Below are 16,616 nucleotides of genomic sequence, written 5' to 3' on the forward strand. Positions count from 1 at the left end.
CACACACACACACACACGAACACACACACGCAAACAACTTTTATACATAATCAGATCCTGCAGAGAACCTGGCAGAAGTCATCATGACTTTGGGTGGGGATGTTTTCTGCAGAGCTTCAACCATTTATATGCTCACTTAGTTAAATCTGATTGTGTGCATTTTTGTTTGTTTTCTTTCTCCTTTTCGTTCCTTTGTCCAATAATCTCAGTGGGTAGGAAACAAGTCTGCGGGGGGACAAATTCACAGTTTGCCCTTTCAAAGTTCACAGAGTACACGAATAGAATCCAACTCGATTCATTTGTGCAGTTGCTTCAAAGGTGCTGAAATTTGCAGTTGGGACCCCCGTGTTTCACAGATCAACAGTTGGTCAGAATCAGCACCTGTGAGTCATAAGTCCAAAAAAATAGAAGAGGGAAAAAAAAAGAAGCACTTTCTTCAAAGAGACCCTGCCTGAACCCGAAGAAATGCTCGTTAGTATTCCATAATTGACATCAAGCTTTTCATTCATGCTTCACAATCACTGGCTCATTCACAGCTCTACACTTAAGCGCCCCTGACATAAAGCGGCTAATCATGTTTGTTGGGGTTTTGCTGATGGGCCGTCATTACCTGAGTCTTTTTATAATAATTTCGCTGATTTGTTTATGTCATCTGCAGCCCTCGACGTCGACAAATTAATAATACGAACCCTGAAAGTGTTGCTACTCCGGCTTTCCATGAGGCGTCGGACATTTTTGATAAATCGCATCAGCCACTTAAAAGGATTTGTTCAACGGTGGAATGTTATTTTAAAATCTTGATGGATAAGTTTATGTGAAATAACATGTATAATGAGCAAAATGAACTTCTTGTATATTTTTTGTTTCTGAAAAAGAAAAAAGAAATAGTGTTATGTCTTTTGTGTGAATGCAGTATGTTATGTGTCATGGTCTGGACCCGTGTTAATGGATCTTAGATGAAAGTCCAAATTATTTGGAGATTTCTACAAGTCACATAAACACATGCGTAAAATATTCAAAACACCCTGACATACTTTCCGAGCCTTTTTCGATCATATGGAAAATGGATTCATCACTTATTTGGTTAATAAGTTAGTTTTCATGACATGACATGAATCGGATTTCACTAGTTGTGACTGAATACTTAGAATTTTAGGACCTTAGCAAACCAATGATTGAAAATTGTGGCATTATTTAATATTTCTATTACATGATTAGAAGGCGTGTCACGGTAACAAATGTTGCTGGACGATAAATTGTTCCAGAAGTTATCGCAAAAACGATAATATTGTTGAGACCATTTTTGAGTGATATATTGATAATGACAGTATAATAATGTAAACGCACAGTCTAAGAGATCGGTAAACTTCAGATTGTAATGAACGTTGAACACTGGAACTGGATTACATTTTTAAATATACAAAATAAATAATAAGAACAACAAATATAATTAATCTTGAAGTCTTTGTAAAAAAAATTGTCCTTCAAAAGAGGAGCGAGTTGAGACCAAAGCACCAAATTGAAGAATTTTATCATCCAGTTTCTGGCAGAAAGAGAGAAAAAAGAGATAAAGGATAAATCATGGCAGTGGAAATAATTGAGTTTGTTGTAATCTATCATGTGATTAATTGATTTATTGATTGTTGTGATAGGCCTAGACATGTCAATTTAACTTGTTTAAATTTGTGGGTTCTTCTTTCTCATTTGTATCACAGTTTTACAGCTACCACAATAAATGAAATAATTAAGAAAATTAAATAGAGAAGTGACATTTTTTTGTTTGTTTTTTTTCCACTGAATGTCTCCAGTTTACATTCACAGTGATTGGGCATATGCTTTATTTGTCATATCCAGTACACTATCAAGCTTAATGATGGGCTTTCACATTACTAAAAGGACATATTTTAGGAAGAATATATGCAAATTCTTTCTGAAAAAACTAAAAAGTCTTAGATAACAGCTCTTCCAATATAAATATGAACTACTTCACTTGTGATTATTCATTTTAATTTACTTAATGTGATTTTTGCCTTGTGGGAACAGGATGGACAGTATGAAAAAAGTCATATGGATGAAATATTTATTTCCTGAATACTAACAGTGTGGTTGAACAGACATGTGGGTCTCAGGTGTGAAGCAGCTGTACCTGGAACAGGCTGACGGCAGCACTAGCCTCATAAATAGCGATTAGTTTAGTTCAACAAACACCCCAGGCTCGGCGTGTAATACTGTTATTGTCAGAAGGAAAATATATTTCAAAGCAATCAGATGGAACACTAATTAAACAGCCTGTCGTAGCTCATAATTATGGGAACATCAAGTCTCCACAGGGGGATCTCTAATTCATCTAAAGAGTCTGGAATTGTCAATTCCAAGTACAAGAACTTCAACGTGATTAATCTGTTCTGGTTTTAGGGAAGAGGAGAAATGAATCTTCATTAATACGACATAGATTGAACCGAAAAGTTGAGCGAAGCTGATATGCAACGCCTGTTGGTCAGAGCCTTTGCACTTTTGCCAAATTTGTTTTGCCGTATTGGGTTTTTTTATGGGATAGACCAACACGGGAAAGAGCACAGTTAAGTGGGGCGAAGTTGATCCAAGTATTCTTAAAGAACGAATCTTAAGAACCAAAAGATACTGTTATGATATGCTAAATATCCAGGCAACAGAGGCTTTATTTCACAACAGCTTGCTCATCCACCTCACTTGCCTCTTTAAATCTCTCTCCAGCCATATGGCTAGTAGAAAGTCTGGCAGAGACATTGGAGTTGGGGAAATGATACTTACCCATTAGGTTCAATCGAAGAGAGTGTTTGAACTTCCTCCGTCTCTCTTTGCTCTTTAGTTCTGTGCTGCCACTATGAAGCATCTCTTCCAACTTCTGTGGAAGAGAAGTTGCTCATGCATCCAAGCAACGGTCCAAAAGTAAAAACGTAAGAGCAAGAAAATCCCTCCAGTCGCACGTCATCTAAAACCAGAGGGAATAACTGTCCAGAAAGCAAGACCTCGACCAAAACCCGATGAAGAAATCAGAAGCAACTAATAGAGGTTGTCAGCATTGAGGGGAGCCATGCGTATGTCCGTTAGACTGGCTAATTCTTCCAGGTTTTGTTACATTGTGCAAGAGTTTGGGGTGCAGTTTGGGCAGAGGTTTGTTAGAGAACACTAGAGAACAAACAGCATCATGAAGACCAAGGGACACAGCAGTCAGGTCATGGAGAACGTTGTGTAAAGCTTATTAGCAGATATCCTAATTTCATCCAAGTTGGACAGCGTGTTTTAAGTCCGTCATCCAAAACTGAAAGGAATATGTAACCTTATCAAACCTGCTGAGACATAAATTTTGCCTGAACTGACTGACCGTAGAGACTCTGGAGGAGTTATGTGGATCCACAGCTCAGGCCTTTACACAACAGCGGTCAGACAAAAAGACAGGATACAGAGCAAACCTGAAGGAAGACTGGTTGGAGGCTCAAGTCTTTCTGTCCGGCAACAACCTTGAACAGATGGAGTTACGATTGAGTCGTTGGAAGCAAAACCATACGGTCTACTCAAAGCCCAAACCTAAATCCAAATGAGACTCTAGTCCAAGGGTTTTACATGTATGTTCACTATTCCTCGTTCAACTAATTGTTTGGTTTTTCAAAGAAGAATGGGCGACAATCTTCCAAAAGACCTTCAGCAGTGAAAAACAAGTTCATAAAATAGTGAGTAGATAGGAATGAATGCATCACACGCTGTCTAGGTGTTCATTCTAAGAAAAACAGAAAACCTCTTTACTTTAACCTTCCTAACTACCCAAACAGAATGAGTTTCCAGAATGTGAAGATGTTTAAGCGGTAGGAAAAGACTACAAGGAAATGTCCAGAAACTGCTGCACACTTCAGCCAGGTAAATCAGATGGAACAAGGTTCATGGTGTTTGTCACAGGTTAAAAGGAGGCACCGCACCTTTCAGTCTGATGTCTTGCACTTGATTTGAATTTCCTCTCCATGTTCGACTGCCAGAACCGGAGCGGCTGTGGCTTAGGTGTTAGAGAGCTGTTCAATCAGTCAGAGGTTTAATAGTTCAATTTCAAGACCATCAATCTGGCGAAGTGTCCGTCATTAAGGCATGAACTCCCTGGTTGTTACTAATGTTTAGTTACCATCTTTCATGGCAGCTGCTTGCAGAGAAGTGGGAACGGCAAGGACTTTGATTTAATCGATCCAAGGTTAAGTGCAGACCGGTTATAATCACTCATAATCATTTTTATCTATCCAAACCTGGATCAGCAGATCTGCAGACTGTTATAGCGCAGCAGATAATTGAATATTCAGCAAACTCTTTCACATGTGGATACAAGAACCTAACATGGCACAGATATTCCCAGGGACTTGCTTTTTTGAAAATACAAAAGACCCCATTACCCACTGAACAATTCAAGATGGCTGTCATTGAAAATGTGGTTTTTTCCCACATAAACTGCCAAGATTTATAACTCCAATATAACTTTTTTGATGCCAAATCAAGATCTCATACAAAGTCCCACAATACTGAAGCATTACAATATTTCTCGTCGTGTTGACAGCGACTGCCCTCGTCATGACTTCATCTGATGAAGTTGATGCCCCAACTACTTTTAAATCATCTGCATAGCAGAATTTTGGGTTCTCATTAGGAGCGCTATCTTTAAACAAAGTGAAAAACGAGACACAAACAACATATGTCTTAAATTTTGAAGAGATGAAAAGAAATTATAAAAAAGATAAAAATGATGAATGTGTGGCAAAATCAATAAAAATACAGAATAAAAACATTTTTGTAGCATGTATTCCGTCTTCGAGCATGTATCCTCGCCCTGTCTCGTTCTCTTGAACTTGTTATCGCGTCTCATTCTGTGAGTTTTGGGTGTCATTACGCTCCTGGATCCAATCAAATAATGTTTTCTGATAATCTTTTTGATCTGGCTTAGTTTTGTCATGCTTGCAAAAAAAATAAAACAGGAGCAGTGATTGCCAGTCCGGTGGGCACAACCAACCTTTCCACTAATCCCCTAAACAAGAATCTTAGCATCCCTGACTTTAAACAGTTTTTTATGTTTTTTTTAAATTTATTTTTTGTTTTTTTATCTTGGTTAACGTTTCTATCTATCCACAGCCCAACACATCATCCTCTGCTATAACTCTCTCCAGCCCTACATCACCAACACAAGAGAGAAGCACATCCTGAAACACACACATACTTCCTCACACTTCCCTCAGCGAACACATTGTTCCTGGGCTGATGTCCATGTTCCTGGACTCCTCCGAAGATTGATGCACTCGCATGGCAGTCCTGCCAGTGAAAGTGACGGACACATTACGCAGGACTACTTTGACCGGCTGCCAACAAACACACACGCACGCGCACACACGCAAAACAACAAGACTCCCACATCATGTGAGCAGCACATCTCTCACAAACAGTCTGCCACCAGATTGGCCATTACCCTCGTGTCCGGTGTGGGTCTGCAGGGACCTTGTTCCAGAGCTGTCAGTGGTTGTATCAAGGCCAGCCAGTCGGTCTGTGACAGGCCTCTGTGTTTAGTCTTTATACTCAAAGGGAGCAGCTGTCAGGAAAAAAAGCGCACGTTGTTCTTGGTGAAAGTGAAGATCCATCTCTGCAAGGGCAATTACTCGGGCACGTTGCTCTGGGCGTGGCTTGATTTTGTCGAGTGCTAGACGATCCAATAAACTGATAATTGCTCCAATAAGTGTAGGCAAAACACAGTGCTGTGAAAGACAAAAAGTATTTGCCAGTCTGAAATCTTTTTGTAAGTGTGTTTGTTTTGTTTCAATCCACCATTCAGAAATGTGCAAATTTAATCTGTTGTACTTTAGATATTCTGGGTTTCTATGTGACTTCCTGGACAAGTTGTTAATTTTTTATTGGGGTCATTTTGAAAAGCTAACCTCTTTTGGAAAGGTTTACTGCTGTTTTATTGTCACCTTCCTAAAATAATAGCCTTTGTCGTTGTTCTTCAAAAGACAATGGAGACTTAGCCCATTATTTTAGGAAAGTAACAGTGTAATGTGTATTATATGTGTATTAATGTGTATGTGTATTATATGTCAATGTATCATATGTCAATTACGTTATTCGTCACTTGAGATTTCCTCGCCTTCTGACAGCTTCTGTTGAACTGATTTAATAATCTTAATCTGTCAGTAATGAGGCCGGGTGTGAATACGGTTAGTAACAGTTACTTCATGAGTCAACAAGGCATATGATTGCATTTTACATATATTTACATCATGTAAGCTCACAGAGCTCTAAAATCTAGCCACTAACAGTTTTGAGTTTTCAACTTTGCTAAACAAGACAACATCATTCTTTAACCTCAGGGCTAACTTCAGCATTTGAACGCCTAGCATTCTGTATGTTAGGAATTGAAGATGAACTCTGGAAAAACAAAAACAACAAAACTTGTAGATAATTTAAATGGCCCCAATTTGTACTTTTCCCTTCTTATTAATGCCTCACCAATGTCAAAGGGTTGCCCTCTGGGAAGGTGAAGGTAAACATGGGATGTAAAAGTCATTTTTTGAAAAAGCTGCAAAGAAGCACAATCCTGACTCATATTAGAACCAAATATACAAAATATCAGAGGAAATGGTAAAAAAAAATCTAACATTTTTCAGTTCCATATGATGATGCGACAATGGTACCAATAACTCTAACACAAACATTATAACATATGTTTGTGTTTCTAGACACACACACGCACTTCTCTGAACAATAGTCAGCGTTTGTGTGACCAACACATATAATAATAGTAATCACAGTTTCCCTCAATTTGAAAGTTTTTTCCTTTGGTGAATTTAAACGGTTGCTAAAACTGGTTGCTAGGAGGTCACAAAGTTTGGGTTTTGGTTAAGAGAAAATTAGCCATTTTTGGGGATTTTTAAAAATGGTTTTTACAGTCAAAATCGTTGATTTTGTGACTCTGCTTTTTAAATAAGTAATAAGTAAATATGTTTGCAGTATCTTTCCTTGTTAAACCAAATATAACTCATTATAACATATCTACTCTCTACCAGGTATGTTTACTTCCTCATAACCTCGTCCTGCATCCTGCGTGACGACTTCCTGTTACTGAGCTCCAGTGCTTCTTAAAGTGACAGCACCGAGACTTGAAGATGAACTTTTAGGAAAACAACAAAATTGTCATTAAACTTGATTGTAAAAATGCCCCAACAGTTCAACAAATGCTAATTTAAGCTAAAGTACAAAAACATTTGCATTCACCTAAGGCTGGAAATGACTGAGGCAGAGGTAGATATTTTTCTCTGATTTTAGGATTTTGTTTTTTCATTTTTATTTCCTCTTTGAACAGTTTAGAACAACAGACATCTGGTACATCATAGATCTACACAGTTTACACAAAGTGAAACACAAATACATACATATAGACACACACAGGCGTAGCAATCCCTGACCAGGAAGTGTAGGTATGAAAGGAGCAACAGCCAAACCAGCTCCCGATTACCCATCATCCCCGGCTCCTGAGGATTGTTTACTCCTAGGATTATCTCCTTTCCTTTCCGAAAGTCATCTCCGTCTAGAGCTGCTGACATGAAGGACGTCACCACCTTAGTCTGCAAAAATAAATAAAATAAATAAAAATGTGATGAGGACGCAGGTGTGTGCTGGCTCGCTGCTCATAAACCTCATTAATTTGCCGGACCAAAAAAAATACAAAAATCACAAAGCAGCCTGCGCCGGACCCCGGACCTGGACGGGAGAGCAGAGGAAGCAGACCTAATCTGCCTGCTAACAGATGGCTCCCAGATCACACAGCGGTCCGCCTGCCAGCCCGTGTTGGAACGGAGCGGCCGCCCACGGCGGGGTTGGAGAGGCCGCGCAGGCAGAGGAGGAGATGATTGTTATTGAATATGAAATGCCGATTGGTCGAAATGAGCTCGCCATCCAGGTCGCGGGCAGGTGCCGCCGATCGATTCGCTCGTCTGACCCGCATGGACGCAGGTTCTCCTTGCGCTTCGTGGAGTAGCACGGATGAAAAACCCGTCTCGTGTAGAGCTGTCCAACAAATGACAAATGACCCAGATGCTTTCATTTGTAACAACCTCACACACGCACCTGTCGGTCTTCACAAACTCATTCTGGCAACACAACTGGTTCACGCACTCGTCCGCCCTGGCAGCTTTGGCTCTGCTATCTATTTAGAATCGATAAATGATAGTTTTTCTGACATAGTTCAAGTGCAGGATGTGACCTCGACGTGGAGAAGGAATAGTCCTGGTCCAAACATCACTGAAAGGATTCTCAGGCAGTTCTCAGTAGGCCTGTCACAATAAACAATAAAGAGATTAATCGCACGATAAATTCAAAGAAACCCAGTCATTTTCATTTGCTTGATTTATCAATATTCTCTTTTCACCAAAACAGTGGATGAGAAAAGTCTCAACAAGGGCCATTTTTGAAAGACAATTTTGTTTACAGAGACTTCGATACTCATTTTATTTAAAATGTCTTCCAGTTAAAGTGTTTAAATGTTCATTAGAATTGAATGTTTATTGATCCTTGAGAATGTGTTTTTGCATCTTGTTGCTATTATATTGATTGAAAATGGTCTCAGAACAACAGTACTATTATTTATCACAAGTTCTGGAACAATTTATTACTGTGATAGGCCTCGTTCTCAACTTCTCTGTTTCAGGGATGTTTCAATAACATCACTCAACTAAGTTAGTGCAAGATTTCCCATCTTTATCGAAGAATTCGTGCTTCAAATCGAAGCCTTCTCCAACAACCAAATGAAAATGATTGGGAGGAAAAACATGATCCGAACACTCAGTCACTTTAATGATTCTTCAAGTTATAATAAAATATTTGTGGGACAAAAAGGGAGATTTTTGATGAAGAAGAAATCTACAGAATGTTGACTTTGTTACGTTTAAACCTAAACGTGACCTTTGCTCGTCTCGTGGGTGTGTCCGCCCGAGGGGCTGTCAGTGATGTGTTCCATCCATGTGGCGCAGCTTCCTCTCTCTCTCCCCCATGAAGCCATTCAGCGTGCGGACGTTAATCCCGGCTCCTGTCATGAACTCGGATGAGGCTTAGTGGCATCTTCCCAGATCGGTATGCTGCACTAGAAGGCTGCTTGCTCTGGAGGAGGCAGCGGCTTGGACTTGATGTTATAAACCCCAAAATTAGGTCTGCCATAGATCGGCAGAAGGTTACACTTTCCATATTTGCAAAATTTGATCATTTTTAGGCGTGTTTTCTGACTCCAAGCTGGATAGAGCCGGCTGGTTAATGGGTTTTAGCGTAGCAGGTGATGCGTATCTGTGTATTGAGGGAGAGCATGCAGCCTCTTTTCCTTTGGCAGAAAAGAGATTTAGTCATTCAATAAATCAATATTATTTATACAGCGCATTTCATCAACAAAGCAGATCAAAGTGCTTTACATCATGAAAATATTATAACGTCATAAAGACAACATTGTCAACAAATGCGAAAACAGTGACAGGTATTACATTTTGCCAAGTGCCATTGTTATAATTAATTCACAACATAAAATATGTTTGACGTTGGTCAAACTGTTTAGTGTTTAGGCAACACTGAACAGGTGTGGGTTTTAGTCGACATATAAAGGAAGGAACTCAGTGTTTTAGTTGTTTAGCTTGACTTTTTCTTAATCGCCGCACAGCTTGTGGACTACAATCTGACATCAATTAAGGCTGAGGCATCCGTTTGGTACAAGTAAGGAAGTTTTTGACACTTTTTAAGAAAAATCAGCAATCACCTCTCAATTGATGGTGCAAAAAAGTGAGGGGATTTGTTGGTTTCGCATAAATTTCTATAATTCTCGAGAAACCAAAGGGGCTGATTGCTATGATTTGGCGGTAAACAGATAAAAGCTGTGTGGATTTGATTGATAATATAATATTGAAGCACACTTAGTGCTTAGTCTTGAACCTTGAGGCCACATAAAAAACTATGACCTTGAGTTTGTCACGTGTCCTCTCTCAATAACGACATTCACAGAAGAGTGTTTTTTCTGTGACCTGGTAGCAACATAAGGTTTCTGCTTTTTCAGATTCAATCCGATTTTACTTGATGTGTGCATCACTGGTCTAATCAAACTCATGTCTAACGGAAGAGCAGCAACTGGTGACTCATGCCGTCGTTTTCAACACTGACTCGCTCATCTTCAATCACATCGGCTCGTTTCCCTTACAGTGCGGCTTTTACTAAGGTTTCCGTGGCGGGCTGAAAGAGCCTCTTGGGTTATTGTGAGCTCAGTTCAGCCAGTATGTGCTAAACAATGCGCCACCGTCTGACACAAGTGGAAGAAACTCCAAAACGTTGTTCTTCAAACCCGACGGATGTCATTCAAGAGTCACTGCGGTGATGTTGTTGTTTTTCCGAAGTTGACCGTCCCTCCATCGGAGCTGCGATTCACGCCTCTCAGATCTTTCCCTTTGAGAGAGCAAAAAAGGTGTGAAAGGCGCAATCCAAGCAAGTGAGCGTTTCCCCCGCCTAAGATTCATGCCATCGCTTATCCTCCTGTCCTTCAGCTGTACTTTTTCTACTCTTTTTTTTCTGCTCCCGTCCTGCCTTCATCTACTCTCCGTCTCCGCCGTCACTGCCTCATTTGTTCTGCAGATCTGTGAAAAGTCTGCGAGCTCGTCCTTGTTTATCTTTCCCCGGTCTGACAGCAGAAAGAAGCAAAGTTTTCCTGTGCAGTTTGTTCAGGCACTTTTCACATTTCTGCTTTGTCCCCTCACATATTCATTGAAAATGAAAAGTGACAGAAAAACACCTGGAATCTCACGCGGTGTGGTCTGCCACAGGAAAAAAGTGTTGGAATATGGATCGAGTTTGTGTTTGTTTATGGGAAATCTTTAATGTCTTCGGAGAGATCATACTGATAGCAAAGAAAAACACCTTTTATCGAACCCTTGCTTGGCTTTCTTTTCTTTTTTGCTTTCCTAGCAAAAGATCAGGAAACTCTTATCGTCTTCCTTGGTTTTTCTCCTCCTTTGCTGCATCGTCTCTCTGTCCTGCTTGCGGGTCGCTATCAGCTCAGGAGACGAGATCTGTTGGCACTCTGGCGGGGGAATGACCTGGCCTCTCCAATTACCCAGAAAACCCCAGGTCAGAAAAATGATCCTCATTATTGACGCCTGACTCACTGAGCCGCCAAAGTGGGAGACGGGAGAGAACGGCAGACAGCGACAGGGGAGGGAGGGAGGCGACGAGAGGCTAAGCGCCGGCATGAAAAGAGAAAGTTGGACAAGTTTAGCCTAGATGGATAGACAGATAGCAGTATCTGCGCGACGCAGGGACTCTGGCAAAGGTAGCAGAGGGACGACGTGGGCGGCTGGGAAGTGTGAGTGCGTGTTGTCAGAAACTTGAAGGAACACCGTCCAGAGCAGATGGATTCTGGGATGCCATGTACGAGCGGCGAAGAAGCAGATCCGTGCTTGTCGCTTTTAATCATGAGAGCTCCAGAGCATTTTGCGCAGAGCTAACAAATCTCTGAGCTTCATGGTGCTGTGCAGAGCGATGGTCGAGTTTGGGTCATTTCCTGGCTTCTGTGGCACATTTAATAATTCTGCAGTACATAAAGATCAGGGAAAACCAAAGGAGAGTGTAGAAAGTTGGGTTGATCTACTTATTATAGTTTAATCTGTTGAGCAGTTAAAGAAAGTGAGTAGGTTGTAGCAGTTAATCATATTGTAACAAGTGCAGTGCACAGAATGCGCACACGCCTCCATCGGAGATAAGATCCTATCAATCATCCCAGATGATTTGCACTCGACTCACCTATTTTGTCCCTCATTGTGATTAAGGCAAGGGACGAGACGGCGCTGGAAGATGTAAAACAAAAACTACAAACAGCAGAAGAAGTTAAACTGGTTATTCTAATAACCAGTTTAACTGGTCATAAAACGAAAGCAGTAAAATTGTTAATAAAATGTAAGATTTTATTTATCCCAACGGTCGGATCGGGCTCGAACATAATGCAGCAAGTTGGACTTTCACTCTGCATGATTATTAGTTTCACTTCACAGCAAGCAGATTTCTGATTGAAAACATTAATCAATGGTGCAGAACAGCATTCTGCCTCTGGTAAATCTCTCTCCATCACTCACTTCCTACATTTGTGATACTTTTGGACAGTGGTCTCAAACCCCAGTTTTCAAGAGTCAGAGTCCTGCAACATTTGTCTCTTGTCCTACACGGGACAAAATGTTGAATTACGTGGCTACACAGCCTCACTAGCATGCAGTCAAGTTTCACTCTCTATCCAATAAATGGGTGCTCAGATGAGTTTCATGCAGAACTCTAAATTCCCATTTCTTGCCATCCTTCATTGGCCAATCGATCAAATTATGCTTAAGGCCAGAGTAGCATCTCACACGGTAAGTATTTGACCCTGTCCTTGCCTCTCCTCTTCAGGTATGCGCATACTGGTGACCCTGCTGCTGGACACGCTGCCCATGCTGGGTAATGTGCTGCTGCTCTGCTTCTTTGTCTTCTTCATCTTTGGGATCGTTGGAGTCCAGCTGTGGGCCGGCCTGCTCAGAAATCGCTGCTTCGTCAAAGACAACTTCTCCTTGTGAGTTCCGCTCTGTGTGTGTGTGTATTTGTGTCATTTAGTGCGGACAAAAAAAAAAAGTAAAATTATAGATTGGACTGTGGGTGTAAACTTAAAATATGTTTTATTCATTGGGAGGCTCAAACAAAGTCCCGCTGGCTGAAATCTGTCTGGCATTTAATCAAAATCCACAGACTCCGAACTGTACTGTAACAGTGGGAGCCAAAGATTATGGTGATGGTAAGGAGGCATTTCAAGCCCAAATCCTCTGAGCTCGTCATGAATAAGTCCTCAAAATACCAGTGAAAATAAGTGAAAATCTGGTCTGCAAATATTAAAATAGTTTGTTTACCATGACGGCAAAAAAAAAAAAGTAATTCATTGATTTTAAAAATGAAAGATATAAAACAATTTTTTGGTTGAATAAAATTAAAATCAACTCTGAATGTGCAAAGAGTGCGAAAAGTTCCGGCTTGATTGTCTACACAGTGGAAACAGAAATAGTAGCAAGCAGTTAAAACACTAGAAACTTTGAGCGCCTCAGAATATCAGCTGCACACATTGATCTTAAAAAGGAAAAAAAAAAGCACATTCATAGGTGTCCATGTTGTTATAAGGGAAGTCTACAAAGAGTTTGTTTTTTATCTTTTAATGATATACACTCAAAAAGTCAGGAAAAGTCATTGATTGCTACCTTTATCTTCATCCTTCGTGCTAAAACCAAAACAGTCGTGTTGGAACTGAAAATCCTCAGAATGACTTCGTCACACACTTTCCCGGTTTCTCTTTTGTTGTCTCTCTCTCAACTTCGGTTTCGTCTCGGGTCAAATTTGCCCTCGAGCTTGTGCTGTCCATCTCATCGCCACGAAGCTGTTCGTTCGTTATCATCCCAATATCAGCTGCATCATTGTTAAAGTCGCAGTGTCAAGAGCATGTGAAAAACATAGTGCCTTATGCTCTGTAAATTACGGTAAACACCATTGGAAAGTGTGTTGGAAATAATAGAACTCTTTGGAAACCCTAGTAAGCACTGAGAGCAGTAAGACATTGGAAACCATTACAGGCTGAAGCTGCCACCACCATGTTTACGGGGCACTTTTTGCATGTAGACCAAAAAGTTCACATTTTGAGTGTTTTTTTTTTTTTTCACATTTCTGCTTTGTCCCCTCACATATTATAAATGGAAATCTGTTGCACAATATGAAAAAGCTCAAAGGGACAACTTTTGCAGAGCCCCTGCAACTTGTCGCTTCACCGCGAGAGCGCCATTGAAATCGCCAGTTGAAAGTAAGTCTGCTGGACGTCAAAGTAACTTCATCCTTCTTTCAAACTGGGTCACGCACCACCGTCAGCGAGGCGTGCACCACTGACGCATCATTGGCGTGATGAATGGAGGACCGAGACAGGTTCTGGAATAATAAAAAAGGCCCTGGATCTTCTGTGCTCCTGTATTTGGGAACATTGGTACCCATAATTTATTCATGTTGTCTGAGTCATCTAGGGATCATTACTCTATGGGATTTATGACACCTCACATCTGTAATTTAAGTTCATGCATTATGCCTTCAGTGTGCAGACATCATTCCTGTCGTTACTGTCGGTCCTTGCGACCGGCTAGTGTTCCCTGGAAGGCCTGCGCCTCATAAACGGTGCCAGACTTTACTAACGGGTCTGCTTTACAGGCGGCTTTCACGCTTCACTTCGTAGCGCTCCGTCACGTTGCCAAAGCTTTTCAGCAAACACCTGACACACTGACGACCTCTTTTTTCACGCTGATTAGAAGCATTTCAGATCGCCGGTAGAGAGCCGCATCCCTCCCTGCGCGTCGGGCCGTGATGAACGGACGCCGGGCTCATCAGCCGCGTAAGTGGCTCCGGCAGATCTTCTCGATGTGTGAAGCTGCTTTTAAGTAAGAGAGTGAGAAGTGATCCTGAAGTGGAAAACAGATTGGTCTGATCTCCTTTCCCCACACACACACAAAAAAGTGCGACTGTGTTTTGCAATTAATAGAAGCTGCCAGCTGAAAGTGTGCTGACAGATGAGCCAGATTTAACACAAATGCCAAACACGTTCCCTCTCTTCCAGATGGAGGAGTGCTATGTAGCAGATATACCAAGAGGTGCTATGGCAGGCGAGTGTGTGTTCGTATCCAAATCCCCTCAAAAGACATAAGGGTATCTGGCCCCGACGGCCTGACATAATCTAAAACTAATAACATTGTACGTGGCTTTGTTTTAGATGTGCTAATCGGTAACAGAAAAAAATGCAGTTAGGACATTTTGCAGGTTGGAAGCGTGTCTCGCTTAAAACCTGCACAGAAACATATGACTGCCACAGAAAATAATAATAATAATAATAATAATAAGCAATCTTTTAACAGCACTGCCATGGTTACTAGCACCAGCTGCAGTGTGTTGGAGCTGCGTTTTTGACTTTATTTCAAAGTGACTCACTTTGTTTCAAAGATTTTCAACTTAAGTATATCTTTCAGAAAACTGAAAGAATGTAATTACTTGTGGGGTTCCACAGGGCTCAGTTCTGGGCCCCCAGTTATTTTCCACTTGCTGGGAGTATTCAGTCCTTTTCCGATATTTCCTACCATAACTACATCGATCACATCCAACTGACTCTCTCTTTTAACCAGCTGGACAGGTTGTCCATTCTTGTCCAATGTTTGTCTTGAAACAGTGACTGTCTCTCCAGTAACCTTTTGACTTTCAATACCAAGAAGACACATAGTTTGACTACAGCCTCTATAGCGTCTTTAGCCACAGTAGCCCTATTCTAGGTGTCACATTTGACTAATCATGAGACATGCTGTTGTTTTCATACAGGAGACATTTCCTTTTTATGGTGCCAGTTGATGCTTGACAGCTGATGAGATTCGCCATAATGGATGACATTTTGTTTAGTTTTTCATTAATAAAAATCATGAACTTTGTTGAATCTGCAATGAAAACGGTCCAGCCCAGGTTTCAATTATCCATATATGGACATAGCTTCCAAAAATTCCATTCTGCAAATCCTTATGCCATTCTGAGGTATTTTTATTTTATTTTTTTTAAAATATTGCTTCTCCACCCTCAGAAAACACAAAAATTGAAAGTGGGGGAAAAAAGACTGAATAATAGTCGAGCAAATGTCTGAGTTTGGCATTTTTTCCCTCTCCAACTTGCCTGGTTCTAAATAATATGCAATCATATTTGATAAATACTTTAATTAAACCCAAATTTCTACATTAAATATTGTTAAATATTATGAAATGATGCTGTTTTTTAAATGTCCTGTTTTTATTACCTGTAAGTGGAAAAATCAACCTAATTACAGAAATTAAGGCTTTCAATCATCCATCTGTGAGTAAAGTAATCTATGTAATGGGTTTCACTTAGCGATAAAGCTCTTGGAAATAAACGGTCTTTTCAGTAATACTTATGTTTCTTGAAAGGTTCTGTAATTCAAAAGCGTGACCATCTCTTTCCACACTGATGTAGACTCTCAGTCAGACGTGGCAACTTCAAGTCTCTTCGTACTCCTTGAAAACTATTCAGCTTAACATTGCTTTTGGTTGGAGAGCCTCAAAAAAACAGGCAGTGAACAACAATCAAATGCTTTCTCTGTCTTCTATGTCAAGAAGACAGAGAAGACAATACTTGTCAGTAACTTGTGCCACTCGTCTCCTTTCTGCCTTCCTCAAAGCCCTCTGTCCGTGGAGCTCGGCAAGTACTACCACACGGAGAACGACGATGAGAACCCCTTCATCTGCTCCATGCCCCGAGACAACGGCATGAGGGACTGCGGCTCCATCCCCAAGCTGTACGACGAGGCGGGCCAGCAGTGCAGTCTGGACATCGACTCCTACAACAGCACAGATAACACCACCTGCGTCAACTGGAACCAGTACTACACCAACTGCTCCGCCGGCCTCATCAACCCCTTCAAGGGGGCCATCAACTTCGACAACATCTGCTATGCGTGGATAGCCATCTTTCAGGTAGGGGAGCTGACAAGACCTGAGAGTGAT

At 40.9% G+C, this 16,616-nt stretch overlaps 1 protein-coding gene across 17 annotated transcripts in view; it reads left to right on the top strand.

Annotated features, from left to right (window-relative positions):
- The window catches only part of cacna1g (calcium channel, voltage-dependent, T type, alpha 1G subunit), a 237,074-nt gene that overhangs the window by 123,574 nt on the left and 96,884 nt on the right, over positions 1-16,616 (top strand). For all 17 annotated transcript variants that reach the window (XM_055057671.1, XM_055057672.1, XM_055057661.1 and 14 more), the window contains 2 exons: positions 12,457-12,616; positions 16,292-16,586. In XM_055057671.1, the coding sequence (XP_054913646.1) occupies positions 12,457-12,616; positions 16,292-16,586 (455 nt within the window). The remainder of the gene's footprint in view (positions 1-12,456; positions 12,617-16,291; positions 16,587-16,616) is intronic.

This window comes from Poeciliopsis prolifica, unplaced genomic scaffold (genome assembly GCF_027474105.1).
Source record: "Poeciliopsis prolifica strain line A6 unplaced genomic scaffold, Auburn_PproV2 SCAFFOLD048, whole genome shotgun sequence".
In the NCBI taxonomy this organism is placed as follows: domain Eukaryota; kingdom Metazoa; phylum Chordata; class Actinopteri; order Cyprinodontiformes; family Poeciliidae; genus Poeciliopsis; species Poeciliopsis prolifica.